This window comes from Mustelus asterias, chromosome 21 (assembly GCF_964213995.1).
Source record: "Mustelus asterias chromosome 21, sMusAst1.hap1.1, whole genome shotgun sequence".
NCBI lineage: Eukaryota > Metazoa > Chordata > Chondrichthyes > Carcharhiniformes > Triakidae > Mustelus > Mustelus asterias.
Genome location: NC_135821.1, coordinates 50842628 through 50855391, shown reverse-complemented (window position 1 = coordinate 50855391; position 12764 = coordinate 50842628). Strand labels below are relative to the sequence as shown.

The window sequence follows — 12764 nt, the reverse complement described above, 5'->3', positions numbered from 1 at the left end:
GAGCGCTGTGATTGGCAACCACCATAATTAAATAGATAATCATGGGTCAATTATGTTGTTGCCAATTCAATAATACGTTGCCCGCTCCCTAAAATGGTTGCCGTGGACACTTGGATGGGAGCAGGCAACCCTGCCCACCTTCCTGACCTGCCCAAGCCCTTCCTGCCCGAGATCCTGGATTTCCATTGGGATCCATTGGGCCTCTCTCAGCTTCCGCATTGCAGTCCTGGCAGTGCCTACTAATGCATTCATGGCACTGCTGGGACTGATGGAGCCAGATTGGCTGGCAGTTCCAAGAGTGTGTCCTCCTCCCCAGTGAGCGGCAGAAAATCCACACTGGCCCTGTTGAGCCCACCAGCTGTGCTTAATGGCTGCAGGATGGGCTGGCGGGAGTGGGTCAGCTCCATGCCAGCTTTGCTTCCAGGGCTGGGGTGGCGGGGGTGGGTTGGCAGGGGCGGGAGGGGGGGGATGCGCAGGGCTTGGTGAGATGTCCAACCCACCATAATATTCAACCAAATATTGAGCTATTATTGATCACATGAGCTGGTTGCTGTCATCTGCAGAAATGCTGGGGGCACTACACTTGGCTTCCCTGTCTACAGCTAGATATTGGGCTGGACTCTACCTGCCCCCTCTGGATGTGTTTTTGCTGGGTTTGGGGATGTAAAATAGGTTGGGCCACTACCTTCCCACCCACTCCTGAGCACACCCCTATAATACACAAGGTAGGCAGGTGCCAAAATCGGCAGCACACCACCTACCACATGTACATCAATAATCAAAGGTCGATTAGGCTTGTGAGCAAAGGTATTGATCTGGATAGTATGCTGCCCAAGCCATTAATGCTGGATAAACCCAGCAGGTCTGGCAGCATCTGTGGAGAGAGAAACAGAGTTAACATTTCTCTGAAGAAGACATATGCGGAAACAAAACATTAACTCTTTCTTTCTCTGTAGATGCTGCTGGACCTGTTGAGTTTTTCCAGCATTTTCTGTTTGTATTTCAGATTTCCAGCATCTGCAGTATTTTGCTTTTATGTTAAATCCAATAACTAGTAAGTTGCTTGTAAATTTCACCAAGTTTATTTTGAGAAATCTTACATTCCTTGTCATTCTAGCAACTGGCATCAGACTTGAAGATGTGTTAGAGCTGTAACAGAATAACCAGTGTTGCTCCTTAAACACCACCATCTAAACCCATGACTACTGCCATCTAGAAGGAGTTAACGTTTTGAGTCTGTATGACTGAACTGAAGAGGGATAGAAGTGTGATGAATTATATAGATAGAGAAGGAGGTAGAAGAGGTGGGGCAAATTGGAAGGTCAGAGATAGGTCGGAGCTGAGGAGAGATTGGCAAAGATGTCATGGACATAAGACAAAGGGGTGTTAATGGTGGCATTAAGGACTGACAAAGTGCGAATAGTGGCATGAAGGTAAGATGGCAGAATGTGTTAACAGGAGATCAAAGGTCAGCGCTCAGTGGAAGCAGATCTGAAAAGCAAGGGACAGGTGGCCCTGTGGGGGTTGCATTGGGTCAAACCAGGGAAACCAAAAAAGAAAAAGGGGTTCAAGATGGAGGGGAAAGTTCACAATGTAAGGTTGCTGAACTCGATGTTGAATCCAGAAGGCTGTAACATGCCTAATCGGAAGATGACTTCCAGTTTGTGTTGGGTTTCACTGAAGCATTGCAGCAGGCCAAGGACAGACATGTGAGCATGAGAGCAAGATGCAAAGCTGAAATATAGCAAGTGTCAGGAAGATTGGAGCCAGAGCAAAGGTGTTCCGCAAAGCGGTCACTCAGTCTGCGTTCAGTCTCGCCAGCGTAGAGGAGACTGCATTGGGAGTAGGAATACAGTGGACCAAATTGAAGGAGCTGCAAGTGAAATGTTGCTTCACCTGAAAGGAATGCTTGGGGCCTTTGACAGTGAGGAGGGAGGAGGTAAAAGGGCAGATGTTCCACCTACTAAGATTGCATGGGAAGGTGAGGTGGGAAAGGGATGAAGAGTTGGGGGTGATGGAGGAGTGTACCAGGGTGTCACGGAGGGAGTGGTCCCTGCGGAACGCTGATAGGAATTGAAGGGAAGACGTGTTTCGTGGTGGCATCATGCTGGAGTTGGCGAAAATTGTGGAGGATGACCCTTTGAATATCCCGTTTCTTGCACTGCATGGTCCCTTTAAGATTGTCATGTGTGTCATGTAGCCTACTCTTAACTCCAGACCCGCAGCTTAAATGACTCTTAAATGCCCTCTGAAATGGCCTCACAAGCCACTCAGTTCAAGGGCAATTAGGGATGGGCAATAAATGCTGGCCCAGCCAGTAATGCCCAAATCCCATGAATGAATTTAAAGAAAGCTTTTCCCTTGTAGACTCAATTCTGACCAACTGATTGGGCATCAGAAGGCCTTTTAAGTTTAGTGAAGTGAAATAATACAATGAATTATCTTAGCTTCTTTTTTTCAGTTTTGTACAATATGGCTTGTTAGTAATTATGATGTATATTAAACATCCATTTGATTGAAGAGAAAGGATTTTTGCCAGGCGTAATGGCCATGCTTTACTGCCTCTGAACCTCCCGGCTGCAGTTTTCAACCCATTCACATAAATGGAGCAGAAAACAGCAAGTCCAACAGCAGAAATCCCAGCAATGCCGGTGATATTTGCAGTTGAGGAAATGTAAATACTTGCTGGGCGTGTGCATGAAGTCAGTGCAGCCAGAAATAGAGGCGAAACCCATTGCATTTTCAATGTGATATCATGCTGGGTGGCCAATTAAATCCTGCCCAGCGTGAAACGCATTCCCGATTGGATCTCTGAGTGGTGGGGCAGGAAAGCATCAGGTGCCGGGTCCAATGGGGACCCAGTGGGTGGGTTTAAAAAGTGGAGCGGCAGCTCCATGAACATCACCACGAGGGGTCTGGGAGGCTGATGGAGCTTGAACAATCGAGTGCTGGAACCAGACATTTGTATGGCAATGGCCTCAGCACCTGGTTACCACGGAGATGGCTGCCGGGGGTCCAGCGAGCCCCTGCTTCTTGGATGAGAGCCTGTCATAGGATCCCTACAGTGCAGAAGGAGGCCATTCGTTCCATTGAGTCTGCACCGACTTTCTGACAGTGTCTTATCCAGGCCCTCCTCCCGTCCTATCCCCATAACCCCACACACTTACTATGGTTAATCCCCTGAATCTACACAACTTGGGATACTAAGGGGAAATTTAACATGGGCAATGCACTTAACCTGCACATGTGGGAGGAAACTGAAGCATGCGGAGGAAATCCACGCAGACATGCAAACATTCTGAGGCTGGAATCGAACCCAGGTCCCTGGCGCTGTGAGGCAGCAGTGCTAACCATTGTGCCGGCTTGTCCTTGTCCAGGAAGTAATAGCCAGGTGGGCCATCCTGATGCCCAGGGACCAAGAAGACTCAGAGCAGGGTGGCTGCCGAGGTCATTGGGCATGATGTGATGCGCCACACTGGGATCCAGTGCCAGAAGAGGTCAAATGACCTACTGCGATCGGCAAGGGAAGCAGAGAGGGCATGGAACTGTGCGGAGAAACGTAGTCAGGTGAGTGCCTGTTCCCTGGATCGGGTAAAATTGTAAGGTGGTGTATGACAACTGGCACTGAAACATGTGACACGAAGGCTGCGATGTCTGATCACTTGGTGTCTGTGCATTGGAGGGTGAGGTGTCCCACAGGGACATGGCCAGCTAGCTGGCATTTGGCGAGGGTGGGGGGGGAAGTGCTCGCTACTGTGAACGGCCCTTTAGGGTGAGGGTGCATTAATAATGCAATCTATTTGTTACTTTCAGGAAAAGGGAAATCAGAATGCAGCAGAGCGGAGGAGGATGGGAGGTGGGGTCCAAACCTGAACATCCTTACCTGATTCCAGACCGAGGTACTTGAGCTAATTTCCATCGCCCAGCCCATTGCACAGGTTGTGCTGAAGTGGGAGTCATGGCTGAGGTTAAGAGTGCAGCGCACAGATTCTGGTGCAGTGGCAGCTGCAAACATTATTGGGGTGCTGTCGTTTCAAACGGCAATGTCGCAATGACACTGCCCACTGAAGCTGCAGTGCAGATGACACCATACAGACTGTCTCCATTGTCTATCTGCCCACGTCACATACACAGTGAATAAGTGATGACTGAATGTACTGACATGGTTGCTTCCTCCCGCAGATGCACCATCTGCCAGTGCCCAGGACCACCCGAGGACCTCCACTTTCCTCTGAGGAAACCACCCCACCTGCAGAAGCATCACAACTTCTGTCAAAACCCGCACCAGCACAGATACTCACACATCAGCGGACATTAGGATGTCGCCTCCACGAGCAGTGCACAATAGTGAGGGTGCATTGCATGAGGAAGCAGCAGGGATAGAGAGGTTCCGGCGTGCTGACAGGGGGAGCACTGCTGGAGGGAGACCAGGAACATGCTGAGTCCGAGGCAGATGACAAGCCTCTGGAGACATCTATCAGGCGGCAGATGCTTTAAATCCAGCGGGATGCATGGGGAGATCTGACGGAGATCCATGAGGCTCTGTGTGCCATGACTTCCGCCATTGAGGAGTCCATGTTGACCCTGAGCACTGTGTTGACCCTGAGCACCGAGTGCACAGCCTCCTCCATTGAGAAAGTGGTGACTCTTATATAGAGACAGCTACAGGGACGCCCATAGATGTTCCAGCGGTCGCGCTCTGACCTGCAATCCGGCACACCACCACAGCCAGTGTGAGAGATGGATGAGGCACCTAATCTCTCTGCTAGGTGCCTGTCCATCAAAGGTGAGCAAACACACCTCACGTTGGCGGATGAGCTGCCTATTGTCTCGTGGAGTCCTCCAGGGTGCTCTGAACGAGCGCAGCAGCTCTTCCGCCCATCTGCCAATGGCTGCCACATCGGACGATGCCACAACATCTGCGGAGTGCCCAGTCATGGGGCTTGATGCTCCTGCCCAGCCGGAGCCAATTCACGTACCAGTGGCCAGAGGACAACCACCAAGGTCATCATGGCCACACAACAGCAATGTCAGCAAGCTGCCTCCAATGCTGATGCCAGCGAGGGAGCAAGGGACCAAATGCAGCATCTGCAGGGTAAGTGCCTTAAGCACAACACAAAGTTCCTGCAGATTGGACTTGTAATGGTCTTAATTGGCCATTTAATTGTCAGAGGAAGTGCATCCAATTTGATCACGTTCCCACTGATCTCAAAAATCACGCGTGTGCACCTTGACATCGGGAAACACCAGTGTCCTCTCATGTGCCGCATGCCCAGCTCAGACATGTAAAGTTCTGGCCCTGTATCTATAATCAAATCACTTCAACAGAGTGATAGGAATTCTGAACATCTACCAAATCCGACCAAACAAGTCATTCTCTAGAAAAGCATCTCTTCCAAAATGTGTTTTGTTGAAGGGTGACTATGCTGTCTGGAATGAGGAAAGGCCTGTGGTCTGCCAGGATACATACTGCAGTGATAACCAAAGGATGTGTGTTTGTAGTCATTGGGACCGTACATTCCTTGCGCATTTCAGAATGAGTAGGAACGCCACAATCCTCTTTCCAACCTTTGGTCATGAAACCAGTCTTGAGGGTGAAGTGCAAGTAATCATAAATGACCTCTTCTTTGTTTGTACCTGCAGTGTCCAGCACATCATAGGAAATCTGTTTATGCAACTCATTCTGGGAATTCCATTAGAGTTGGTTCACAAGGGCCATCGGGTTGGCTTGGTCTACCTTGCAGGTGTACTTGGAGGTGAGTTAATTCTACAGTTTCACGATCCTTTGTATGCTGTTCCAAATCATGTCTTTAGCAATGAGGAATGGAATGATTTAGTTTTAGCGTGAGGATGCAGGCAATGGGGGGCATAAGGTGTTGTGGGGGTGGGGGGGCCGGGGCGGCGGGGGGGGGGGGGGGTAAAATATACCTTGAAAGGAACATTAGGCTGAAGGTCTATCAGGAGTAAGCATTTCAGTTCTCACAAACTAATTTATGGTGTACACAGGTAAATAGTGCTGTGCTTATCTTTTTGCACTATGATTTATATCTGGGTACCAACTTAACGGGTGGCACAGTGGCACAGTGGTTAGCACTGCTGTCTCACAGTGCCAGGGACCTGGGTTCGATTCCCAGCTTGGGTGACTGTCTGTGTGGAGTCTGCACTTTCTCCCTGTGTCTGTGTGGATTTCCTCCGGGTGCTCCGGTTTCCTTCCACAGTCCAAAGATGGTTAGGTGGATTGGCCATGCTAAATTGCCCCTTAGTGTCGGGGGACTAGCTAGGGTAAATGCATGGGGTTATGGGGATAGGGCCTGGGTGGGATTATTGTCAGTGTCAGCTCGATGGGCCAAATGGCCTCCTTCTGCACTGTAGGATTCTATGATTCTAACTAAGCATTCCAAACTTGTTTGAACATTCTCATATCTACCCTGGGAGAACTAGTTTTGGAGCAACATAATGCTGCAGTGTAACTCTCCCCAACACTTCCACACTGCAAGTGGCACAACATGTTGCAACTTCAACGACCCTCCTTCACTTGTTTTTTTAGAAATCAAAGTTAGTTTCTGCCTCATATACTACATGTAAAAGACCACAGCTTCAATATTAACCACCCCGCCTCACGCAATGGGTGGGAGATTGAGGGTTGTGTTGAACCACCAAATACTCAAGACGTGACCCTAACCTACCGCACATGCACCCACTGCTATTTGTATTGGAGTTGGACATTGAGATGCCTCAATATCCCTCCAGGGCAGCCCACCAGTAAAATATTTAAATCAGACTCTTATAATGAAGTTGTGATCCTGATTTGGAATTTGGGAGATATTTTTGGAATCTTCCAAAAATACACTTTATTCATAAAATTTGAGAAATATTACAGTTCAAATTTGACATTATGCAAAATGCAACATGGCTGAAGTTCCTCCAGTTCTGTATGTGGCTCACAACACCTCAGAATTACAGGTTATATTTACAATGAGTGGAGATATTTACAGTGAACGTCATGGAGAGTGACGATGTGGCTGCTTTTGACTGGACATTGGATGAGGAATTGCATTGTTAATGTAAGCATTACTTGTGACTAATAAATAAACTTTAACTTGAAGAAGATGAACGCCATCAGTAGCAAGGTGCCAACGTGTGGAGGGAGCTGCAGGTGGACAGGAGTAGAGGCAGCAGAGGGGTCGAGGCTTTCTGGCGACACTATCAACCTCACAGGAACTACAGACAGACTTAGCTTCCTTCATCTCGGAGAGGAGTTTGAGGTTGTCAGGTCAGGTACAGCGGCAAGGTGGCAAAGTGGTTAGCACTGCTGCCTCACAGCGCCAGGGACCCGGTTCAATTCCGGCCTCGGGTCACTGTCTGTGTGAAGTTTGTATGTTCTCCCTGTGTCTGCGTGGGTTTCCTCCGGGTTCTCCGGTTTCCTCCCACACTCCAAAGATGTGCAGGTTAGGTTGATTGGCCATGATAAATTGTCCCTTAGGGTCAGGGAGACGAGGAGGGTAAATATGTGGGGTTAGGGGGATAGGACCTGGGTGGGATTGTTGTGGTGCAGGCTCGATGTGCCAAATGGCCTCCTTCTGCACTGTAGATTCTATGATTCTACGTAGGTCGCAGACATCTGCAGCCTCCTAAAAGAATACTCAGTCCTTTCTGGACCAGGCACCGGTTGTGGAAGTTGCCTCTGGTTCCTTAAAGGGACTATCAGAGACACTGCAGTGGTCTGGCAGTCAGCTGATGGCACATTAATGCGTAAAACAGATTGTGGATTGTTTGAAGGCCTGGAAGTTATAAACTCTTTTCCTGTGATGACAATAGACGAAACGAGCAGACACTTGGAAACTCACCTCTGGTTGACGTTCTACAAGCAGAGTGTGTCATTAATCGTCCACGCATGGCATTCCAAACACCCCCAGATCAACCAACAGCTGCAAGGGATTTCACTAAATCCGTGTTAAGCTGGTGCGCAACCACAAATAAATTCAAAGAACTCTATGCCAGATGCCCTGGGAGCTGCCAAGGATGCACTCATACAATGGCAGTCCATCACCCTCGACCTGCTCAGACTTGGAATCCGGCTTAAAGCGTGCTTGCCAGATGACAAAGGATATTACTTTCAAATCTGCCCAATGAAGACCCTCACCAATGAACACCAGGAGTGCTATAACATGAGCCGTATGACAACCAGATTGAGAAAGTCATCAACATGCTCGAGATTGTCTTCAGGTTTCTGGGCAGGTCTAGAGGCACCCTTCAGTATGCAGCACTGACAGCCTCTGGGATAGATGTGGCGTACTGTAACATGTGTAACATAGCACCGGAGTGAGGCTAGGGGTGAAGGAGGAACAAGCTGTTCAGCACTTCTTATCTGATGAAGATTCCAATACTAAGTAGAAGATGGAGAACCCAGCGCCAGTCCAGTCGATCACATTACTGCTCAGGCTGCCAGAGCTGCCTTAATAACTTGAAGGAAAACTAATTACTCGCACTGAACTGGAAGACACGCATCAACAGGTCTAAGGTAGTTCCATATCTTCATAATCAGTGGCAAACAAATGAAAGTCGAGTTAGCACCCATCAGAGTGGGGAACTGTAAAGTGGCGCAAAGTAATATATTTAAAGTGACAATAAATTAAATAAATTAACTCGTTTTCAGAAACCCCCATGTGTGTGCACCCGGTGAACTACAAAACATTTCTCTATCTCTGGTACATCTATGTGGTTAGCCCCTGTGACTCCTGCAAGGATGGCGTGACAGACGGATGGACGTCTATAAGGCATGTGTCCATGTGATGAAGTCATGATGTGGAGATGCCGGCGTTGGACTGGGGTAAACACAGTAAGAGTTTTAACAACACCAGGTTAAAGTCCAACAGGTTTATTTGGTAGCAAATGCCATTAGCTTTCGGAGCGCTGCTCCTTCATCAGATGGAGTGGATATCTGACGAAGGAGCAGCGCTCCGCAAGCTAATGGCATTTGCTACCAAATAAACCTGTTGGACTTTAACCTGGTGTTGTTAAAACTCTTTCCATGTGATGAATGCAGTGCATTCAGTGAAGACAACTATCAGATAGATACATCATGAGTAGCAATGACATGCATGTGGGAAATGTGTAGGCAATGCCATTTGAAGATGTATGCTGAGAATCAGGGGATCATGCCCAATTATGTGAAGAATAGTGTGAATGGCAGTGATTGGCGCAGGAAGGGCAAGGTGAAAAAATTACTATAACTGAAATTACTTCTTTCTTGGGCCACCTCCGATCACACCTTCTTTGTTCTGACTACAGGTTTCTTTTTCCAATTGCTCAGAGAGAGAACCGACTTTCTTGCCCTTACTGCACCCAGCCATACACCCACGGATATCTTGTTGTACCTGGATGCTGCCTTTGCCCTCCTGGCTCCAATTATTCTGCTTTTACTTGACTCTGATCAACATACAAATCTCCAATCCTCCCCCTCCACTGCATCTGCGAACTGGGTCTTTAAATAGTTGCATCGTGTAGGTTTGCATTATGCCTGCTTACACGCAATGGAAACACAAACTCAGAGGTGAAATGATAATAAGGGGTCCCAGTTGATATGGGGCATTCCCATGCATGCTACAATGTTATGTGATTCTCATACACAATCGCTTCTCCACCTCCACTGCCCCCTAATAACCACCAGTCCAGGCCCTGCTTTGATACTAAGTCCCATTATGTGCATGTTGCTGTGTTGGATCTCTTTTGCAAGCTGGTGTATGTGACCAGTATAACTCACACTTAATCATAGAATCATAGAATCCCTACAATGCAGAAGGAGGCCATTTGGCCCATCAATTTACACCGTCCACAATCCCACCCAGGCCCATAACCCCATGCATTTACTCTAACTAGTCCCCTGATACTAAGGGGCAATTTAGCATGGCCAATCCACCTAACCTGCACATCTTTGGACTGTGGGAGGAAACCGGAGCACCCGGAGGAAACCCACGCAGACACAGGAAGAATGTGCAAACTCCACATAGACAGTGACCCAAGCTGGGATTGAACCCGGGTCCCTGGCGCTGTGGGGCAGCAGTGCTAACCACTGTGCCACCATGCCGCCCCTAGAGAGTGTACAAGAAACTACTGTTATTGTAGCCAGGATATCTGTAAGCTAATAGCAACAATAAATTCCATCTGGATGGGCCTTATGTTTCACATTCCTAAAATTGCAGACTTCCATTGCAGCATTACACTCAGTGTGATGAGATGAATAATTTAGAAACCTAGATTCTTGGCAGAAATGAACTGGGTGGAACCACACAGAATATGCCAGCCTAAATATAGGTCTCTTCAAACATTATCTAAATATATTTCCTGTCATCTGACATTGCAATTCTGGAATGTTGCAATCTCTGGTGTACAGCTGTGCTATTGATTATGGGGTAGCTGAATGTACTTAGTGAAAGTGATGATGTGGAGATGCTGGTGTTGGACTGGGGTGGGCACAGTAAGAAGTGGCTAAGTAATCAATACAATCTGTTGCATGGCATGAGGTGTCACTTAATCTGTGGCAGAGCATGTCACATTGTAGCATGCCACTGATGTTTGTTCCAGCCAAACTCCAGGTGCGCTCCTTCACCAAGTGGGGGCAAATGATCCTCGGGTCAGGAAATCAGCCACACTCAAGTGACCTTCCCTGTGACTGCCAGAAATCCAGCCACAATACGTGTCCATTTGATTAACAGTCAAGCCAAGAATCTAAGCATATACCTTCTACAGTTAGAGAAAAGCCTTTCATACACTTCAACGTGCTATGTGTACACGTGCACATGAGACCAGGGCCAGGGCGGATAGGGGAAGGCATGAACAGAAAATCTCAGCAGGTCTGACAGCATCCGTAGAGAGAGAATACAGCTGACATTCTGAGTCAGGATGACCCTCCATCAGAGCTGAAGACAAAGAAAATCAGACAAGTATTATCGGGGGCGAGTTGGATTAACTCAGGGAATGGGCGGGATTTTACAGCCTCACTTGTCCCAAAATTGGAAAATCCCGCCAAGGTCAACAGATCTTTCCATGGTCTGCCCCTCGCTCGCTCCGATTCCCGTAGCGGTGGAACGGTAAAATTCCGGCCAATGTGTTTTAGCTTTGTGACCAGACTAGAACTTCTGTAAATGAGCTCTGGCAAGGTGTAACTTCTGGTAAGGTGTGCTATACTCAGTTCAAACAGTTCATGGTCTAGGCTGGTGAAGTAATGCCCCATTATCCTTTGTCATTCTTTTTTTGCAGGCTCATTGGCCAGCTCAATATTTGACCCACAGCTTGGACTAGTTGGAGCTTCTGGGGGAGGCTATGCTCTAATGGGAGGCTACTTTATGAATGTACTGGTGGTAAGTGGTCAAAATTAATGAATGTTTCATTCATGTTATTGTATGTGTAGGGGTGGGAGGGGGTGTGGATGATTGATAGACAAAAGGGTTTTGAATGATCTCCTGTTTTATATATTGGAAGGCTCACGACACAGGTAAAATGGTAACCCACGACGAACACCTTCAAGAAAATGTAGGAGAAAATTGGAGGAACCAAAGTCTTGTCAACACCAATCTACAATTTCAGTCTCTATCCAACAGCGGCTTTTAATGTAAAAATACGACAGGCTGATCTTGCAATCCAGACTCCAGATATTTAATTTGCATCAGAATCTCGGTGTTGACAGAATACTCAGCAATTAGCCCCTTTACCGGTTTCCTTTTTTTCTTGTTCATTGTTTTCTTTGTGGTTCGGGGAAGGAAGGAATAAATAACTCTGGGGAAGGTAGACAGAGTAACCTGGCACTGAGCCAAAGAGACAAAGAGAAAAGTGTGAGTTCAGAGAAGCAATTGAAAAAACACATCAGCACTGAAATGACACTGTGGGAAATTTGTGTCTGAATGTATGCGGCTGAATTTGACTGCTCACTGGCGTACTTTAAGCCCGGAGAAGGAGGGGTGGGGGGGAGGGGCCTCATAAAAGAAAAAGGGTGGCCTTCCCACCACATTCTCACCCACCCCCAATCCTGTTCCCCATATAATGATGGGCTGGACAGCTGCTGGGCAGCCCCCCTGCCGCGTGCCTTTTGAGGCCCTTAAGTAACGAACTAGTGGGGCGTACAATCTTGTGGGGGAGGGTGTCATAAATAGGCATAAGGGGTCCCCTAATGGGGGTACCTCCTCCCTTTCTGTCTGACAAAAGCCCAAATAATGAAAGCTGCCTGGCTCTTCACTATGCCCCATCCTTAACCCAAAGACTGAACAATTGTGGCAGAGGCAGATTACGGCCTTCAAATAGCAGTTAATTGGCTACTAAAGGGCCTCAGTATGGCTAAGGGTGGACAAGCTGCCTGACACTTTGCCCACAGTGGAATTAATAGTCACTTGGGCCAAATATAGGTTAATTAAGTAAGTCAGCACAAATTTATTACAGGCAAATCGTGTTTGCCTGAGTTTTTTGATGAGGTAACAAAGAGAGTTAATAAGAATAATGCCATTTGACATACATGGACTAACAAAAGGCTTTTGATAAAGTCCCACACTGCACACAATTCCAAAATGAGAGCTCTTGGATTTAAAGGGATAATCGCAACATGAATACCATGGCTGGGGGTGATAGGACAGTAAGAAGTCTCACAACACCAGGTTAAAGTCCAACAGGTTTATTTGGTAGCACAAGCCGCAAGCTTTCGGAGCGCTGCTCCTTCATCAGGTGAGTGGGTGTCGTGTTAACAAACAGGGCATATAAAGACACAAACTCAATTT

The 12764-nt window shown here is 47.6% G+C and overlaps 1 protein-coding gene across 2 annotated transcripts in view; it reads left to right on the top strand.

Annotated features, from left to right (window-relative positions):
* Nucleotides 1-12764, top strand: part of rhbdl2 (rhomboid, veinlet-like 2 (Drosophila)) — a 62073-nt gene that overhangs the window by 31338 nt on the left and 17971 nt on the right. For both annotated transcript variants that reach the window (XM_078237820.1, XM_078237819.1), the window contains exons 4-5: nucleotides 5644-5756; nucleotides 11260-11360. In XM_078237820.1, the coding sequence (XP_078093946.1) occupies nucleotides 5644-5756; nucleotides 11260-11360 (214 nt within the window). The remainder of the gene's footprint in view (nucleotides 1-5643; nucleotides 5757-11259; nucleotides 11361-12764) is intronic.